Source organism: Sorex araneus, chromosome 1 (genome assembly GCF_027595985.1).
Source record: "Sorex araneus isolate mSorAra2 chromosome 1, mSorAra2.pri, whole genome shotgun sequence".
NCBI lineage: Eukaryota > Metazoa > Chordata > Mammalia > Eulipotyphla > Soricidae > Sorex > Sorex araneus.
Genome location: NC_073302.1, coordinates 98323072 through 98343758, shown reverse-complemented (window position 1 = coordinate 98343758; position 20687 = coordinate 98323072). Strand labels below are relative to the sequence as shown.

The following is a 20687-nucleotide window of genomic DNA, read 5'->3' as shown; positions in this document are numbered from 1 at the left end:
GAAAATGTGCACTGGTGGAGGGATAGGTGTTTGATCATTGTGAGATTGTAACCCAAACATGAAAGCTCATAACTATTTTCTTACGGTGATTCAATAAAAATTTTAAAAAAATTTTTAAAAAGTCACAGTAATTATCCTGCAGACCTAAAAATAATTAAAACCTAATTACTGTAAAACTCAAAAGTCTTAGAATATAAGTGCAATATTATCAATGGTAGCATTTCATTCATAGAATATTCTAGCACCACAGCCTCTACCAAAGTGTCAACTTCTCTCATAACTGTCTCAGTGACGCCCTTTAATCCTCTGCCCTGGATTCCGGTCCCTCCAAAGTAAAATTCCTACTGAAGACCAGTTGTGTTTCTTTGCCTTTAATTATTTGTTATCCCCCTATTTTTATATCCGACATGTTGCACTGTTGCACTGTCATCTCTTTGTTCATTGATTTGCTGGAGCGGGCACCAGTAACATCTGCATTTTGAGACTTGTTGTTACTATTTTTGGCATAGCGAATATGCCGCAGGTAGCTTGCCAGGCTCTGCTGTGCTGGCGGGATACTCTTGGTAGCTTGCCAGGCTCTCCAAAAGGGATGGAGGAATAAAATCCGGGTTTGCCACGTGCAAGGCAAACGCCCTGCCCACTGTGCTGTCGCTCCAGCCCTATCCCACATGTAAGGGAGGTTACTTTGTATCTGTCTCTTTCCATCTAAATTCTCTCATGTGATGCTCTCTGGGAACATCCACATAGCAATAAATTGCATGATTTCCTCTTTAAGTATTGCATTGTACGTATGTGCCATAGTTTCTGTATCCAGTTTCTGTATCATCTGTTCTGAACACTTGAGTTGTTTCCAGATTTTGGCTGGTATGAATAGTGCTGCGATGAATAAAGGAATGCAAATTTATTTTCTGAGTAGATTTTTTTGGCCCATGGGTTAGTGGCATTGCTGGGCATGTGGAACTTTACTGCCTAAGTTTTGATGGGGTGTCCACGTGATTTTCCCACTTCCCATTCCCACCAGCATTGAATGAAGGTCCCCTTTACTCCACCCCTCCTACATTGTTTGTTGTTCTTTGTGATAGACTCTTCTGAGATGATATTCATTGTTGTTTTGATTTTCTTGGTGATGAGTGATGAAGATCATTTTTCATACACCTTTATGGCCATCTTTATGTCTTTCAGGTGAAGGTTCTGGTAATCTCCCATTTTCTGATGTTTTTTTTTTCGATCCCATAAAGTTCCAGTGCTTTGTATATCTTGGATATACACTTTGTACATCTTGGATATACCTTTTGTCAAATGAATTATGGGCAAATATTTTCTTCCAGTCTGAGGGATCTCATTTTATTCTGGTCATCATTTCTTTCATGATGCAGAAGCTTCTCAACTTGATGTAGTCCCGTTTGCTGATTTTCTGTTTCCATTTGCTTAGTCAATGGCATTGAATGATTGAAGATACCTCTAGATCCAGTGTCATGAGTGCTCTACCTATTTTTTTAATTTTTTTTATTGAATCACTGCGAAAAAAGTTACAAAGCTTTCAGGTTCAAGTCTCAGTCACTCAATGATCAGACCCCCATCTCTTCACCAGTGCACATGTTCCACAACCAAGAACCCCAGTATACCTCCCCTCCCATCCCCTCACCTCTGTGGCTAATGAACTTCACTTTATTCTCTCTATACTTTGAATACATTCAATATTTCAACAGAATACTATTATTATTTAGAATTTTCCCCCAACAATGAAGCCTGCTGAAAAGTTATCATTTGATAATTTGTTTTCCATTGTTGAGAATGAAGAATATATGAGCTTGCGTGGCCATGCGGTTCGTGTGCGGCTGCTCCGGATCTTGTCTGGGCAGAGAACATGCTGGTAACACCCCCATCCCAAGATCTCCTACACGCCACATCACTACAATCTCGTACCTCTGGGTAGTGAGTTCTAGAAGATGGCAGCCGCCACATGGGTGCCTCCGCTGCCGCTGCCGCCACCCCTGCCGAAAGAAATGGTCGAGAGAGAAAAACCTTTCCCCTCCTGGGGTGGCATGGGGTTGTAGGTCAGTTCACAGTCTAGATGCATTTCTATAAGAAGCCGCTGGGTGCAAACGTGGTTAGTAGCCCTCCAGGATCATAGTCTTTAAGGAGCAAAGGAGCCGTTTCATGTGCGTGTGCGGCTGCTCCAGATCTCATCTCTACCTATATTTTTTTAACCAGTGTTATTTATGCATTCAGGTGTAATATTGAGGCCCTTAATTCATTTGATTTAAATTTGATTTGAATTGAATTTTGTGCATGGTGTTAGAATAGGATCTGAGGTTTGCTTGTTGTTGTTTTTTGGTATATGATCAAACAGTTTTCCAAAAAATCAGTTGTTACGGTGGCTTTATTTGACCCCTTCACACTTTTTGTACCAGAAATAGAATAGGGAAAATAAAGGTAATTGAACCTAAACAGAATAAATAGGGCATGGCAGCTGTACGGCCATTAATTGTACTCAGCTAGAACATAGATTCTACATTCTAAGCGCCATAATGGAAGTAAGATAAGAACCTCCTAAGGTGCATATCATTAGATACAACTTTGTTCTGAGAATGCTTTATTTAAAGACATATTTTTTCTTATTTAATTTTATTTTTATCTGTGTACCATGATTTACAATACTGTTAAAAATAGGCATTAGGCATATTATCCTCCAACACCAATACCTACTGGCATCCCTTCATCAAAGTTTCACCATCCCTTTCTATCTTGGTAGATTCTGTTTTGTAAAATCTGATTATTAGGATCTGTTACTTTTGTCCAATTGTTATTCACTGTGTTTATTTATATTAAAAATATGAACTTTCATATCAGCCATAGTCACATAACCAAATTGGACGAAATCACTGTCACTGTCATCCCGTTGCTCATCGATTGGTTCGAGCGGGCACCAGTAACGTCTCTCTTTGTGAGACTTATTGTTACTGCTTTTGGCATATTCAATACACCTGGGTAGCTTGCCAGGCTCTGCTGGGCAGGCGCGATACTCTTGGTAGCTTGCCGGGCTCTCTGAGAGGGGCGGAGGAATCAAACATGGGTCGCCCACATGAAAGGTGAACGCTCTACTGCTGTGCTATCACTCCTGCCCTTGGATGAAATATGGTCTGGGAAATGTAATATTTACTTGCAACTCACTTCCTTCCCTCAGTAAAATTAACATTTTATCAGCTTTTTGTTATTTTTTAAAGAAATGATCAGAGAATGGATTTTTAATTAATAGCAAATTTTTCCATAGTGAAGAATCTCACGTACATATTTTTAAATATGAAATCACAAATAGACAAATGTGAGATTTTTTGATATTTGTTGCTTTTTTCTTCCTATTTTGTTTTTATAGTAAATATTTCCATAGTAAATAAATTTGTATTTATTTTAGTCAAAAAAATCATGTGAAGATATGGACAACAGGCATATGGAAAATTTCTCATCATTACTCCTGATTAGGGAAATGCAAATCAAAACAATTAAATATCATCTCACACTTGTAAGAAATGCACATATCCAAAAGTCTGGAAACAATCAATGTTGGTGGAGTTGTGGTGGTAAAAGTACCCTCATGTGCTGTAAGTGGGAAGTTGATCTGGTTCATACTTCATGAAAAACACTATAGAGATCCATCCAAAAAATTGAAATAAAACTACCATAAGACCTAAAAAAAATTCATGAGACAGTTGACTTTTTTCATGTATTAATATAATATGATCATATCTTTAGTTTATCTTTTTACTCTTGTCTGCGTTCCTCAGTGCTTCCTTAAAAATGAATGATTTAAAACAAATGTACTTGTTTTAAATTAATATCTCACAAACACTTATGTTTTTAGTCTGATCATTATAAGAAACAATAATATAAGTCAATGATGGTTGGAGAGATTTTTCGGGATGGGAGATGTGTGCTGAAAGTAGATAAAGGACGAAACATGATGACCTTTCAGTATCTGTATTGCAAACCATAATGCCTAGAAGTAGAGAGAGAGTTAAGAAGGGAATTGTCTGATATAGAGGTAGGGGGAGGGGTATGCCAGGGAGAGGGAGGGATACTGGGAACATTGGTGGTGGAAAATGTACACTGGTGGAGGGATTAGTGTTTGATCATTGTATGCGTGAAACTCAAACATGAAAGATTTGTAACTGTAGCTTAAGAGAGAGAAAGAAAGAAACAAGGAGGAAGGAAGGAAGGGAGGGAGGGAGGGAGGGAGGGAGGGAAGGAAGGAAGGAAGGAAGGAAGGAAGGAAGGAAGGAAGGAAGGAAGGAAGGAAGGAAGGAAGGAAGGAAGGAAGGAAGGGAAGGGAAGAAGGAAGGAAGGAAGGAAGGAAGGAAGGAAGGAAGGAAGGAAGGGAGGGAGGGAGGGAGGGAGGGAGGGAGGGAGGGAGGGAGGGAGGGAGAAAGAAGAAAGGAAAGAAAGAAAAGAAGGAAAGAAAGAAAGAAAGAAAGAAAGAAAGAAAGAAAGAAAGAAAGAAAGAAAGAAAGAAAGAAAGAAAGAAAGAAAGAAAGAAGAAAGAGAGAAAGAAAGAAAGAAGAAAGAGAGAGAGAGAAAGAGAGAGAGAGAAAACTGGACAGTTGTTACGTATTATTTTAAATCTGTCTCCTTTGCCTGCCCTCTGCACAGGCTCTATGTCGATGGCCCCTTTGGAAGTCCATTTGAGGAATCACTGAACTATGAGGTCAGCCTCTGTGTGGCTGGAGGCATTGGGGTAACTCCATTTGCATCAATACTCAACACCCTGCGGTATGTCATTTTCATCTATTTCATTCATGGAAGGAGAGACATGTCAATATTGTAGCCTCTTAGTGTGAAGAAATTCCTTACAGAATTCTTATACTTATGCATCAAGTAACTCCACTTACTAGTTATTAAGACAAATAATTGAATGATTTTTAATATTTGTTTTATGGCTTCTAGTGTGCTCTCATAAAGTATGTCGATATAAAAGCTTGTCCATTTACCCCAGTAAAGTCATTTTACAAACATCCGTTTTCTACATCCTCATCAGTAGGAACATTACTAAATTTATTAAATCAATACTTGTTAACACCTATATACCAACCCTCTATAGATACTACAACTAAGATTGAAACTGCTCATGCACTTAAGACATTGAAGTGGGGCAGGTGAAAATACACTAGTGAAATGGTCATGAGTAACATTATTTCAGAAAGTATTATTAATGTAATAAAGACAAAAATTATTAATAGTATCTGGAAGTCAACGGCCATTGTTATTGTAGAATCATGGTCATGGAATGCTTTTCTCGGTCAAAACCAAGTAAGTACTTCTTTCTTTGGTCTCTTTCTTAGAAATTAATAAAAGAAGCTAAATTTCAAAAGTGATGCTGCTTGCACTGTTTACAATAGCCAGAATCTGGAAAAAACCCGAATGCCCCAGAACGGATGACTGGTTGAGGAAACTTTGGTACATCTATACAATGGAATACTATGCAGCTGTTAGAAAAAAGGAGGTCAAGAATTTTGTAGTTAAGTGGATGGGCATGAAAAGTTTCATGCTGAGTGAAATGAGTCAGAAAGAGAGAGACAGACATAGAAAGATTGCACTCATCTATGGTATATAGAATAACAGAGTGGGAGACTAACACCCAAGAACTGTAGAAATAAGTACCAGGAGGTTGACTCCATGGCTTCGAGGCTGGCCTCACGTTCCGGGGAAAGGTCAACTCAGAGAAGCGATCACCAACTACATTGTAGTCGAAGGCCATGTGGGGGAAGGGAGTTGCGGGCTGAATGAGGGCTAGAGACTGAGCACAGCGGCCACTCAACACCTTTATTGCAAACCACAACAGCTAATTAGAGAGAGAAAACAGAAGGGAATGCCTTGCCACAGTGGCAGGGTGGGGTGGGGGGGAGATGGGATTGGGGAGGGTGGGAAGGACACTGGGTTTACGGGTGGTGGAGAATGGGCACTGGTGAAGGGATGGGTTCCCAAACTTTGTATGAGGGAAGTATAAGCACAAAAGTGTATAAATCTGTAACTGTACCCTCACGGTGATTCTCTAATTAAAAATAAATAAATTTAAAAAAAAAATTTCAGCTATAGTATGAGGAGCACAATTAATTAGTATTATAATTAAAACCAAGAATTATTTTTTTTAAGTTTTTAAAATTTTATTGAATCACCGTCTGATAGTTACAACCTTTCATGTTTGGGTTACAATCACACAATGACCAAACACCCATCCCTCCAACAGTGCACATTCCCCACTACCAATATCCTGGGTATACGCCCTCTTTCCCACCCTCTCCCTGCTTCTATGGCAGACAGTATTCCCCATACTCTCTCTACTCCAAAAATTATTCTTAACTCTATTCCGTATGCTTTTCTGGTGGGATAAGGACTTCCCACACAGTGCTCCTGAGCCCTAGACATATGATGATACTCAACTGCTAGGCCAGTTCAGTGTTGCTTGGTCCCGAAGAGCTGGGACCACCAGGATCTACCCAGTGGTGTTCAGCATCTGTTCACACTCCGTGTACACAAGGGCCATGAGTGCAGGGATCAAACTGAGGTCTCATGCATGCAAAGCTTGTGCCGGAAACCTCTATGCTATCTCTGTGGCTCTCTATTTAACTGCACTAAGAATAAACTTCTAGGGGCTGGAGCGGTAGCACAGCGGGTAGGGCGTTTGCCTTGCACGCGGCCAACCCGGGTTTTATTCCCAGCATCCCATATGGTCCCCTGAGAATCACCAGGGGTGATTCCTGAGTGTGGAGCCAGGAGTAACCCCTGTACATCGCTGGGTGTGACCCAAAAAGCAAAAAAAAAAAAAAAAGAATAAACTTTTAATGTAGTAAATAAAATTAAAGCAAATATGTTTGAAAGATACTTTGTTTATCAATTTTCGTTAAAAATTCTGAAGTTCATAGAAAAACATACAAATTCCCATGCATAGAATGTTTTCTAAGACATTATAAGTAATTTGGGCACTCTGCCTTACAAGTGATATAAACAAAATTTTCTAAGTGATTTCTACCAAAATTGAAGAATATTTTTGTAGCCTGAAGTTTACCTTCATAATTACTAATGGGAATTCAGACTTAGAATTCTCAGTTGCTGGAATGCATTACGTACTTGTTGGTTGTGAAATCTCATTCCTTAATAAGGAATAAGAAGAGTATAAACAACTAACTTTCTGGAATGAAGTTGAATCATTTTTGCCGAGTGGTCAGGGTAAGACTGATTATCATAGGAGAACTACTAAGTAACAGAATTTAATGAAAACAAACAAGTATTTTTCTGAGATTTATAGAGGATTTGAATTTTTTTTGAAATTAAGTTTCTAATTTCAAATAGGAATGAGTGAACTGTATATAATACTCACATATATGTATACTTAAATTAATGATTTTATCATATCTTTAAATCAGTAGATTGCATTTTAAATTCATAAAAATTTAGTAAGAGTCACATCAAATCCTAGGTTGTAAACTACATTTTTCTCAATTAGTTTACTAAGAAAATAGAAAAAATGATATTCTTAATCTATTCTTTTATTTTTTTCTTATAATGATTATTTTGTTTTAATTTTAAAGGGATGACTGGAAACTATACAAGCTTAGAAGATTGTACTTTATTTGGGTATGCAGAGACATCCATTCCTTCCATTGGTTTGCAGACTTAATATGTGTATTGCACAACAAGGTAAAGTTAAGAATTTTTACTTTGTCTATTTAAAAAATGTTTTAAATGTTTTAAATTTTTACTTTGTCTATTAAAAAATGTTTTAAAATGTTTTAAATATGTTACCCCAAATTGCAAAAATAATAAAAGTTTTCTGTAAAACAAACTGGAGAATATACAAGTGAATAATGAAAAATATCTTTAAACTTCAAAAGACATAATAATCCTTAATAATTTGATGCACATCATTCAGATATTAATATCTATATGAATATTTGTGATATCAAGAAAGTTTTCTGACATCAGTTTCCTAATTTATATGCTTTAAAATTGAATGTTAAACAAATGTATGATTAAACAAATACCATGTTGAGTGGTATACACACACACACACACACACACATAAATGGTGAATGAGTAGGCTTATGTGTGTGACAATATATGCTTTTGGAGTTTTAAGGGATGGAAGCCAGATAGAGGGAAATATCAGCAGTTAATTGTTCCATCCTTCCATCAGTTTTCCCCTAATACTCCTTACTCCCTTATCTTTATTAATATCTTAATAGTTCAGATGAGCTGTTACTAGACTTATGTCAGAAATGTAGAATTTCAAATATCCCACATCCTTGGTTTTTATATATATATAAAAGAGCAATGAGCTCCAGCCTCTGTGTATTACTTCTTATCTTTAATGTATACTTTTCAAAGTATTTAGGAAAAGAAAACCCTCACTGCTTTCCCCACCCAAGATACATAAACATAGATAAATTACAAGTGTTCTAAAAATTCTACCAATTGTTTTCTATAAATTTCTGTTTTAAATATACTATGTCTTGATTTTTTTTGTTGTATGTAGACTTGCTTCATTTTTATTGCTAAAAGTTTTGGTACTATGAATGTACCCTGTTAATAGAACTATTCTTTAATAATTTAGATTGGTGTTTATTTGCACAATATATATTAGATACATCTTTTTTTCTCAGGTAATCATTCATTCATTCAGTAGTGAGGAGGGTAGTTGGGCCACACCTGGCAGTGCTTAGAAGACTATATGCAGTGCTGGTGACAGAACTGGCATCAGCTGCTTGCAAGGGAAGCGCCTTGCCCTGTGTCCCTGAGTGCCTTCCCCTGGCTAGGCAAGAGCCTTCCCCCTGTGTAGGTGAGCGCCTTCCCCCCTGTGTAGGCAAGCACCTTCCCCCTATATCTGAGGTCTCTTAATCAGCAATTCTACCATTCATCAAATATTCACCAACTGTAAATATGAATTTATAGTTCAAGTTCATGAACCAGTAGGAGTTAGAAATTGTTTAGGATTTGGTGCTATAGAAAGAACAAATAAAACAAAGTTTCTGGTCACCAATGATTTACATTCTGTCACTGTCACTGTCATCCCTTTGCTCATCCATTTGTTCGAGCGGGCACCAGTAACGTCTCACATTGTGAGACTTACTGTTACTGGTTTTGGCATATCCAATATACCACAGGCAGCTTGCCAGGCTCTGCCATGCGGGCACGATACTCTCGGTAGCTTGCCGGGTTCTCCGAGAGGGGCGGAGGAATCAAACACGGGTCAGCCTTGTGAAAGGCGAACACTCTACCACTGTGCTATCGCTCCAGCCCCGATTTACATTCTAAGTGGGTAAAATAGGTGATAAGCAAATAAGATGAGTGACTCTTACTAGGACCAAGAAGCAAAGGAACATGAGGAGAGCAACAGAGAGTAAACAGTGTGATTCGTATTGTTTAGGAACAAGACATGCTTGAAAACTGAGTGGTGGGAATAAGTAGCAAGGTAGCTCCTCCTTGCATTGTCCTCCCATTGTTCACCGATTTGCTCGAGGGGGCACCAGTAATGTCTCTATTGTGAGACTTGTCCTTACTGTTTTTAGCATATTGAAAACACCATGGGTAGCTTGCCAGGCTCTGCCGTGCGGGTGCGATACTCTCGGTAGCTTGCTGGGCTTTCCAAGAAGGACAGAGGAATCGAACCTGGGTCGGCCACATGCAAAGCAAATGTCCTACCCGCCGTGCTATAGCTCCAGTCTGGAGGAAACAAGTAAACTAGTTAAATATCATTGGGTGGAAACAGACAAAAAGACCCAACTTTACTGGCAAGAACTGGTGTGTTAATGTGCTTGTTATATTAGAAAAAATATGCAATCTGTCTGTTTGTGGAAAAGAAGTGGAATACAAGGCTATCCACATATGAGTATGTGTGCTTGATGGTGGATGAAGAAAGGATAATTATATATGATCTTTAAACTTTATGCAATAATATTTCAGTGTTAGTGGTATACACAAAATAATTATAAATAGGAACTTAATATGTACGTCAATGTTCATAAAAGTACTCTTTCCAGTAGCCAAAATATAGAAGCATAATAAATATTGATAGATAAATGAGTAGGTAATACAATAGATATAAACATTGTGAAGTATTATTAAATACCAGTCCTTTACAAAATTCTGGCATATTTTTAATACGGACAAAGCTTTAAAATAATATTCTGTGTGAATAAGGCTAGGCATCAAAGGAAAATACTAACTTATATTTAAATGAAGTAGAGCTATAGGTAAATGGGAGAAATAATAAAGCCAGCTTTCTTGTATCATGTGATTGCCACTCTCAGTGGAAAATTAGGCAACTAAACAACTATATTTTGAATATATGACTTTGAGGTAGACACAGAGAAATAGAAATGTGGAGACGACTTCATAAAGGCACGACATTGGATGGTCACTACCAGAGAGTGGCAGGTGGTGAATGGAAAGTTATTAATTTGTAGGCAGAAACTATTCATGAGGATGAAAATATTCTGGATCTAGACGGTGGTTGTACTTCACAACATGTGAATGTGCTTAAAACCACTTTGCATGCATAGATGGCAACCTTTCTAGCTGCCTCCCCACCCCACCCCTCCCTTCCCACACACTTAAAACAAGCTTCCACCATAGACCAGTCCTCCTAGTTCTTCTTTCTGCTCTCCTCCAGTGTTAATCTCATACTATGTTTTGTTTTTTAATATTCCACAAGTGAGTGCAATCATTCTGTGTCTGTCTCACTCCTGAGGGCAGTTAGGACAGAGGAAGGACCATGATGATAAAGATAGTTGGAAATGATCACTCTTGGGCAGGAACTCTGCTGGAAGGAGGATTCCCTTTCAGTGCCTATATTACAAACCACAGTGCCCCAAAGAGAGACATTGAGGCAGGCTGAGCAGGGAGTGAGAGTGAGGGTGGTGGGAGGGACACTGGGGATGTTGGTCATGGTAAATGTCACTGGGGAGGGACATGTTGGAGCATTGCATGACTGAAACCTAACCATGAACAACACAACTTTTTAACAAAGGGACAAGTTTTACAGTATATATTTTCCTAGACCCTCCTACCTGCCCCCTCAAAAAAGACACAAACTTTTGAAGGTTGGGGAGTTAGCATAGGAGTCAGGGAAAATCAGTCAGACAGTTGTCTACTGCTCCCCTGTGCCAGATGGTCCGCTGAGCATCATTAAGTGCCTGGTAATCCTGAGACCTCCAAGGTTGCCCTCATTGTCCCCAGAACTTGTAGGGCCAACACTTTCCTTTGGTCCTTATTCCAGTCATCTTCCCCTGTTGATTGAGTATCAGTCGGAGTAAAAACAGGTCTTCAAAACATTGGGTGCTCCCCCCCTCCTCACTCTCAGTAAAAATGAAGCCTTTGAAAGATCTGAGCCCAGTGGTCTGAGTGATCTGACCATAGATTGTTTTGATATTTTGTGTGAAAATTTCACTATACACTATCCTTTAGTTTCTACAAGAGCAGATGAGGAAGAGCCAACAAAGAGTTGACTAGAGTGATTATAGGAAAATAAGAAGGGAGTTAGTGCCTTTGAGAATAAGACAGGAAAATTTTTCAAACAGAACAAATTCACTTCCTGAAATTTGTATTTTTTTTCCAGGTTGATTCTTCAGATTGTACTGAGTTAGAGCTTATAAGGGAGTTGTGAATGAATTTGAATGAATGTAACCTGACAAAATTTCTTCAAAGGAAACAGTAACAAATTACATTTTATCAAGGGATATGAATTTATTCTAATAAAACAGTACCTAACCAATAGTTTAAGATATTAAGATATTACCAGTCTATAGAACAGTTGAATTACAGTATGGTTTTCGCTGAATCCTAGTGATATTGAAACTATCAAAATTATAGACAATTTGCATTACTTCTGAAGTTTGTAATTCCACTCTTGTCAATGTTAATAATATTTCAAAACTTCATTCTTGAACTTGGGCTGGAGTGATAGCACAATGGTAGGGTGTTAGCCTTTCACGCAGCCAACCCGTGTTCGATTCCGACGCCCCTCTCGGGAGAGCCCTGGAAGCTACCGAGAGTATCGAGCCCGCACGGCAGAGCCTGGCAAGCTACCCATAGCATATTGGATATGCCAGAAACAGTAACAATAAGTCTCACATTGAGAGACGTTACCGTGCCCACTCGAACAAATTGATGAACAACGGGATGACAGTGACAGTGACAGTGACATTCTTGAACTTATGTCAAGAGACTTTACAATTTTTTTAAAAAATTAATTTACTTCTGTTTTTACTATCTCTAAAATTTTAGTATAGCATTACCCTCCTATATTTCTTTGTCATAGCATTTTGCTTCAAAACTGTCTTTATATATTATTAAACCTCCTTCTCTCTGGAAACCACCATGGTTTTCATATTCTTTATTCTTTTTGGGGGGAAGTACCCCAGGCTGTGTTCAGCGCTTACTCTTGGTTCTGTTCTTGGAGATCACCTCTGTTGGGCTTGGGAGCCTATCTGTGGTGTCAGGGATTGAGGGCAGGTAGGCTACATGCAAAGCCAGTGCTCTACCTACCAGCTGGACTGGCGTGCTGGTCCTCATAATTTTTATATTCAAAGAATTTTTTTGTGTCTTGTATTTTGTTTGCTTTGATTATTCTGTCACACGAGTGAAAGCATTTGGGCTTTTACTTCCTTTTTCACCTAACACGATTTCATCAAGTTCCCAATGATATTGCTCTGAAGGGAAAGACTTCATATTTTTCAGTGTCTTGAGTATTTCACGGAGTATATAAAATCCAGTTATCTGTTGTTGCACATTTAGTTTGATCTAAATATTGACTGCTTTAGTACAGATGATATGAATATGGAGATTCAAATATACTTTGGAAATAGTGCCTAATTTCCTTTGGAAAAATGCCTAGACATGACACTTACTAGATCATATCATATTTCCGTCTCTTGTGAACTATTTTTTTTTTAATTGGGACCTCTTGATAGGGTACTATGGTCAAGCAGCCACTTATTGCTAATTATTTTAAGAATCTATATATACTATTTTCCACGCATCTATATAAATTTATATTTTTACCAACAATTAATAGTGTACTGGAGTTCCTTTATCTTCACGTTGTCACAAACAGCTGTTTCCCATTTCCTTAATAAGCTAATGTTGAACACTATTTTTTATGCTTGTAGGCCAGCTGCATGTCTTCTTTGGAGAAGTGTCTATTCAAGTATTTCGCATATTTTGAATTGGATTGTATTGTAAATATACAAAACCAAAAATCTTTATTATTCTTTATTATTATTGGGTTTTGTATATTTTGCATATCAGCCCTTGTTAGATGCATGATGTGAAAACTGGTTCCAACAAATAAGATACCTTTTGGGGGTTTTGTTTGTTTTTCTGGCGGGGTGCATGTGAGGGAAAAGTTATCAGCGTTTATTAAAAATAAGCAGCAGAGAAAGGGAAGCACCTTGTGAAATGTGCCACGTGGGAACTGATTAGCGACTCCTGAGTTTAAAATACTGGTCAGTTACTCAGTCGGCCACTGTTTCCCACCCTTGGGGACCCAGGGCTGAGTGGTGAGGATGAGTGACAGAGCCCTGACCACAGCAGCCATTTGGAGGAGGGGCTGGGGGCAGCTTCGGGGCCCGCAGAGGTGGCGGGGCCAGCGACAGCCGCCAGGCGGCGGCTCTGCCGGACAGGGGCGGTGGCCGGGCCAGGCGGCCTATGGACACGGGCGCGTCCTCGCGGGATTGCGGTGGCCTTGTCCTGGACGCTTCCCGTCAGTCCGAAGACGGGGTCTCAATCATTCAATGACAGGGGGGTCAGGAAGGGCCACAGGGCGCAGGGGGCCGTTGCGCCGGGGGCCAGGTCCGCAGCCCCCGCTGAGGGCCGGCCACAGCGCCCGCCCTCCCCGTACCTTTGTTTCGGTTCTAGGTTTTTGGTTTTTTTAACCACATTTCAACATGTGTAACTGCTACACCTCCAGGAGCCCAGTGTTGCTTTCGTTCCGCTTGCTGCAGAGCTGTCTCTGAGTGTCCCTAAGGTCTGAGTTGGCCTTCTGTGAGTTTCCTCTGGGCATTTAAAGTTGGCAGTATTATATCAAAGGCCTTGATCAATTTTAATTGATTTAATTTTATCACATTACGATTGAGGCACTGTGGTTTACAATGCTGTTAGTTATGTATTTATACATAGATTATTCCAACACTGTATCCCACCACCAGAGTGCCTACTTAGCCACTGATAAACCCATGGCCCCTCTGCCCACCCTCTCCACCCTTTCCTCATAAGCTCGATCTTCTGCACCAACAGGCGCCTCAACACCTGTGGCTATTAGTTGCTCCCTCACTGTCATTCTTTCTGATTTTTAATCTGCATAATACTATTTTTGTCAACATAGTAGAAATTGATGATATTCTTTCTTATAACTGCTAGTTTGTACATATCCCAGAATATTTCTTGTTTTTAGAGGGGGCACTCTCAGTGTTACTTGGGGCTTACTCCTGGCTCTGTGCTCAGGGATCATTCCTGGCGATACACCAGAACTTTCTGATCCATTCATCACTGGTCACACATTTGGGTTCTTTTCATATTTGTCTATTGCACTAAATGCTACAGTGTACAGAGGTACATAAAGCCTTTCAAATTAATGGCTTTGTGTTTGTGGGGGCAGGGGGGATAAATGACAAGAAGTAATATCACGGGATTGTATAGGAATTTGTTAAAAAAAATCTCCACGTTGCTTTTCGTAGAGCCTACATTCCCCGTTAGCAGAGAATAAGAGTTCCTTTCTAACCTCATCCCCCACAACACTAGTTATTTCCAGACTTTCAGTTATATTCTATTTTAACTGGTATGAGGTTCTTTCTTTGCCTTATTGATTTGCATTTCCTTGATATTGAGAAGACAAATACCTTTTTATATGCCTAGTAAGTCTTCTTTGGGGAAGTCTCTCCCGTGGAGTTATTGGTTTTTTTGTTGAGTGGTTCTGAGCACCTTGTGAGTGCTTTATAAATATTGAAATTAGGGGCCAGTGTGCTAGTACAGCAGGTAAGGTGCTTGCCTTCTATGTGGATGACCCTGCTTCAATTCAAGCATTCTCTATAGTCTCTCCAGCCCTGCCAGGAGCGATCCCTGAGACAGAACCAGGAGTAAGCCCTGATGCCTCTGAATGTGGTCCACAACCAAAATCAAAACCCTTCTTCTGATGTATTATGTGCAAATATTCTCTCATTCAGTAAGGTGTCTGTTTATTTTAGCTTGATATTCTTTTGCCATGAGAGCCTTTATTATTTAATATAGTCTGTTTTTTTTATTTATTTGTTTTGTTCTGTTATTCTTATGGTTGCCTCTGTGTTCAGCTCATTGAAGAAACCTCTGAGGCTCGTTTCCTGGAGAGTTGGGCCTCTTTTTTCTTTACTATATTTTATGGACTATGCTGGCCCTTAATCATCTTTGAATTAACTTTTTTGAATGTATGAGATATGGTTGTAGTTTCATTATTTTTCATATAGTGATCCAGTTTTCCTAGTACCACTTATTGGGGAGAACTTATTTTCTCCGATTCATATATTTGACATTTTTTCCATAGATTATCATCCATAAATCTGAAGTTAATCTCAGTTCTCAGTTACTTTCCAAAACACATTGGTCTGTGAGTCTTTTTTGTTACCAGACCATGAAGTTTGGTTATCGTGGATGCTGTCTTGTTTCGTTCTGAGCAACATCTGGTCTGTACCCAGAGATCAGTCCTGGCAGGCTCTTGGGTTTCTCCAGACTGCTGGGATCAAACTCATGTCAGCCACAGGAAAAGCAAACTTGCAAACCACTGTATTATCTTTCTGGTCCTGAATCTTACAGTTTTTTATAACAATTCTAAATTGTTTGGAACAAATCTAAATAGATTCTAAATCTAATTGAAACTCAATACCTTGCACCCCCTTTTTAATATAAATGTACGTCGCTTCCACGAATCAAGTATTTTATCTTTTTAAGAAGCTCTTAATCATTAAAAAGAAAGACAATATGATTTCATCAATGAGCTGACCACAGAGGCCAAAACAAAAGAAATAAAACAAATGAGAAAAATTAATGAGACTACAATTTTTAAAAGTACTTTACTTTTCTGCACCAGTCACATTTTTTTTTCTTTTATTTTTACTAAGATACAATGCTTCACGAAGCTGTTCGTGATGGAGCTGGTTTAGGCATACAAAATTCCAGTCATACCACCGGTATTCCCCTCCACCCACCAATGTCCCCAGATTTCCTCCCATCCTCCAGCCTGCCCATTTGGAAGAAATACAGCATATTTGTTTTATATTGCTTGCTTCAACAAAATTTAAAGGAATGACAAATAGAATTATCAGAAAATGAATCAATAAAAGTCAATGTGTGATGATTGCAAAGTGATTCTAACCAATACAAATAAAAAGCATTCATGATTAAAAATATTTGAAAGCCCTTAGCAAGCTAGATTTAAAAATACCTTTCTTAATCTAGTAGAAGGCAAGTGTATGCACCTTTGTGAGCATAATACTCAGTGCCACATGCTGAGAGTTTGTCTTTTCTTTAAAACTCTTTTCATGCTTCTTGCAAAATTGGTTTCAAGGCCATGAATTCCCTAAATTACCTTTCCATTTAACTCTGAATAGCTCCTTCAAATTTTAAATATAATATAGCTGGACAAAATATTCTTGGTGAGGTATTAATTCAATTGAGTTTTTGTATTATATCCCTCTGTACTCTTCTGTCTTGACTTTTGTTTGATCTGTTGTATATCTATGAGATTTTCTTTCTATGTAAGTTCCTTTTAGGTTTGCTGCTTTCATTATTCTGTCTCTATCTGTGAATTTTCTCATTTTCAGTTTAAAGTGCCTTGGAGTTTTCCTAGTTACGTCTTTTTTTTTATTTTTATTTTTATTTTTTTAAATAACGTAGGAGTACTGCTTTTTGTTCAGTCATTGGTTAAGCTGATTGAATTGGGCATGAACTCCACATTACTTTTTTTTTAATTGTGTCACCATGAGATAGAGTTACAAAGCTTTCATGTTTGAGATTCAGCCATACAATAATGAAACACCCATCCCTTCACCAGTGCACCTTTTCCACCACCCACATCACAGTCCTCATCCTGCCTCTGTGGCAGACAATTTCTACAATACTCTCTCTCTCTCATTTTGGGCATTATGTTTTGCTCAAAATTTCCTACCACCATTCAAGCCTACCTGCCAGGGGCAGACGCTAGATAATTTATTTTCCATTGCTCATTTTGAGTATCCTGAGAGCTCACAAGGCTGCAATTATAAATGTAAATTTCTAGATTATAAATTATTGGGTTCCAGAGACATCTCTGTATGGCAATAATTCATTTTGGGATTCAATTGGGAGTTTCTGGGCCAGGGCTGTTGGTGAGCTAAGATAGCACCTGGAGGCACATTGTGGGTTTGACAGCCAGTCTGCCGGGAGGGTAGGGACCTAGGGAGGGACAGCCCAGGTCCTCTTCTGCTATGCGGTCTGGAGATTCAGTCATAGAACCGGCATACCTGGGCCTTGCTTATGGAAGCTCTTGGTCACTGGGATTCTATCTGGTGTAGGTGGGGAGACTGCACCTGCTCCATCTGGGATGTCCGGGTGAAATTGGTTCAGTATGGGGCCAAGAGAGATCTCCGGCACTGTGTTATCTTACGGGACTTGCTGCTGTGTCTCTAGGCCAGGCCTGTCGGTGCACTAAGATCCACATTACAAAATTTTCAGCAGATTATATCTTGGTGAGGTCCATCCGGAGACGGTGGAGTCAGGCTGGGAGTGTAGTTGCAATTTTGGTTTATGGAAGCAAGTGACTACTGGGGGCTCTGTTTGGGCAGAAACAGGCCAACCTTCCCCCCTCCAATTTACCCTGTTATGTTCAGCCATGCACAGGTCTGAGCTTTTCTGTGGCTTTTGATCTCTTTTTAGAGTTATTTAGGAGTCTCTGAAGCACGGCCGGCAGTAGAGCTGACTGGGTGACACTGGAATTGGTTCATGGCGGTGACTGCCAGTGCTTCCATGTATATTGGGAAGTGGGGGGAGGTAATCCACCCTAACTCCATGAAAGCCTGGGGATTTCAGTCACAGAACCCACATACCAGAATTTTCAGCAGATTATATCTTGGTAACATCCCTTCTGAGATGGTGGAGTTGGGCCGGGGATATGGTCGTGATTTTGGATTGTGGAAACAAGTGGCTGCTGGGGCTCTGCTTGGGCAGGCACAGGCCAGTCTGCGCCCCTCCAATTTACCCAGGTCTTTTCAGCCATGTGCGGATCCGAGATTAGCTATGGCTTTAATCTCTTTAGAGATTTATCTATGGGTCTCTGAAACAAGGCTAATAAATGAGCCAGAGGTGGTTTGCGAGTGTGGCTCCCACCTACCTAACTTTTGGCCATTTAATTTATTAGTAAACTTGGTCCCAAGTTCTTGGGGTCTGGCCATAGGCACAGCGGCAATTTTGTGGTATCAGGAACCTGGAAGGCACCATCAGGCTGCTGATGCACTCACCTGATGTACAGATTGACCTGCTGGCGGCACCATACCCCTGTAAGTCTATTTTAACTGAGACCCTTATGTGCTCCTGGATCTCAGTGCCTATAATCCTTAACCATGACAAATTCTTATTTATGATTAATTTGAACTATTGTTTCTTCACCAAACTTGCCTTCCTGTTCTTCAGGGACTCCAATAATTCCTACATTCTTCCTCTTGAATTCCTCTCATAGTTCTCTAGCATTCTGCTCCATTCTTTTCAGACTATTTCCACCTTTTGCTATCCCTACCGGGTTGCTCCTCATCTTGAAGCTCCTTGATCTTTTGCTCAGCTTCTGTTATTCTGATTTCAGAGCTTCTACTGAGATTTTTTAATATCACCTAAGACATTCTTTAATTCTTTCATTTCTGATTGCAGTAGAGCTGGTTTTATTGTTATGGAGTTCTTTTTCTATTTTAACTCTGTACACTCATGTGCTTTGCTGGTAACCTGTGCTGTAATTTCTTCGAACTCACTGAGCATCATGGTGTTGCTAAAAATATTGAGGATTTACTGCTGCTCTTTAATGTCTTCGGTGATATTGTTTCATCTCATTGGACCTGGTGCACTCATATGTGTTTTCACCATTGGTTTTCTAGTGTTTCTCACTGTGCTGGGGGTGAGTTGTTGTAGTTTGATTCCCTGGAAGGTGCGAGGGGATTAGGTGTAGGCAGTCTCTTTCTTCTCTCCCTGTTTTCACCAAATGGCATGAAAAATAATTGTAATCCACACATTACTTGTTGAGTATAGCATCTTAGGTTGCTGTACCCTTCAGGAGCTGTGGGGTGGTTCACATGTGGTGGCTGCTGGAGCTAGCTGGAGGCAGAGTTACTGTGTCCAATTCCAGATGCGTCTCAGTGATGTCACCACTTGGGATGTCTGAGCTGCAAACAGAAGGTCCCACCCCCTCTTATTCATTAAAACTCTTTTGGCTCTTCAGGGAGTTTTATTGTCCATATAAATTTTATTAGAGTTTTTTCCAAGTCCTTGAAGAATGTTATCGGAATGTTGATGAGAATTGCATTAAAACAGTGCTTTATTCCAGCATTGGTTCTTCCCGTTCATGAATGGGGATTTTTTTTTTCCATTGTGTGGTATCTTCTAAATCCCTTAGCAGTGATCTATAGTTTTCACATACTTTGTCAAACTGGTCCTTAGGTATTTGGAACACTAATTTGAAAGGGTTGTCTTTCGTATTTCTTTCTGTTCTAGTTTGTTATATACAGAACTGCCACAATTTTTTGTGTGTGTTCTACCAAATAGTTAGCTACTTTAGAATTTAATTTTATTAAGTTTTTGTGTGACTGAAGTTATATCAGTATGATTTTTTGAGGAGGCCTTTATTTCTCCACTATATAGTCTAGACTTCCTTGTTGTTAATGTCTACATATGTGTAAGTTTACTCCTGGCCTTACATTCTATTTTTATTCCATTGGACTTTAAGTCTGTTCTAGCACCACACTGCGTCAATCACTGCTGTGTTATAGCATAGCATTGAAGTGAAGAAGTGTGATGGCTCCATTTTTCATTACTCATATAATTAAAATTTTCTTTCTTTTTTCCCAAGAAAACTAAATTTTTTCTTGAAGAATGCCAGTTGATTTTGAAAGGGATTGCAGGTGAATATACAAACTACTTTAGTTATTATGGACATTTTTGCAATAGACTTTGTCTAATTCATGACCATGGAATATTGTTCTACTTATATCCTCTACTTATTTTGAAAATATCTCAATATTCTTTAAATGCAAAGCTTGTTCTTGGCTCTAAGACGTGGAAAGAAGCATGTTATGCCTTAGATGGCAAATATTAGCAAAGGACAGATAGAAAGGACAGATGAAAAGAGTGACCAAAACTTCAAAGTAGTAAAATCTTATGATTTATGTTTTCTGTTACTTTAAAAATTTTTAGTTAATGTATTATATCTTTTTTTAAATTTATTTATTTTTTAATTAGTGAGTCACAGTGAGGGTACCGTTACAGATTCATACATTTTTGTGCTTGTTTTTCACTCATGCAATGTTTGAGAGCCCATCCCTCCACCAGTGTCCATTCTCCACCACCAATGAACCCAGTATCCCTCCCACCCCCCAGCCCACCCCGCCTCTGTGGCAGAGCATTCCTATTTGTTCTCTCTCTCCTTTTGGGTG

General features: G+C 39.2%; 1 protein-coding gene across 2 annotated transcripts in view; it reads left to right on the top strand.

Moving 5' to 3' along the window:
• The window catches only part of NOX4 (NADPH oxidase 4), a 203377-nt gene that overhangs the window by 167504 nt on the left and 15186 nt on the right, over positions 1-20687 (top strand). For both annotated transcript variants that reach the window (XM_055143267.1, XM_055143273.1), the window contains exons 14-15: positions 4648-4767; positions 7584-7692. In XM_055143267.1, the coding sequence (XP_054999242.1) occupies positions 4648-4767; positions 7584-7692 (229 nt within the window). The remainder of the gene's footprint in view (positions 1-4647; positions 4768-7583; positions 7693-20687) is intronic.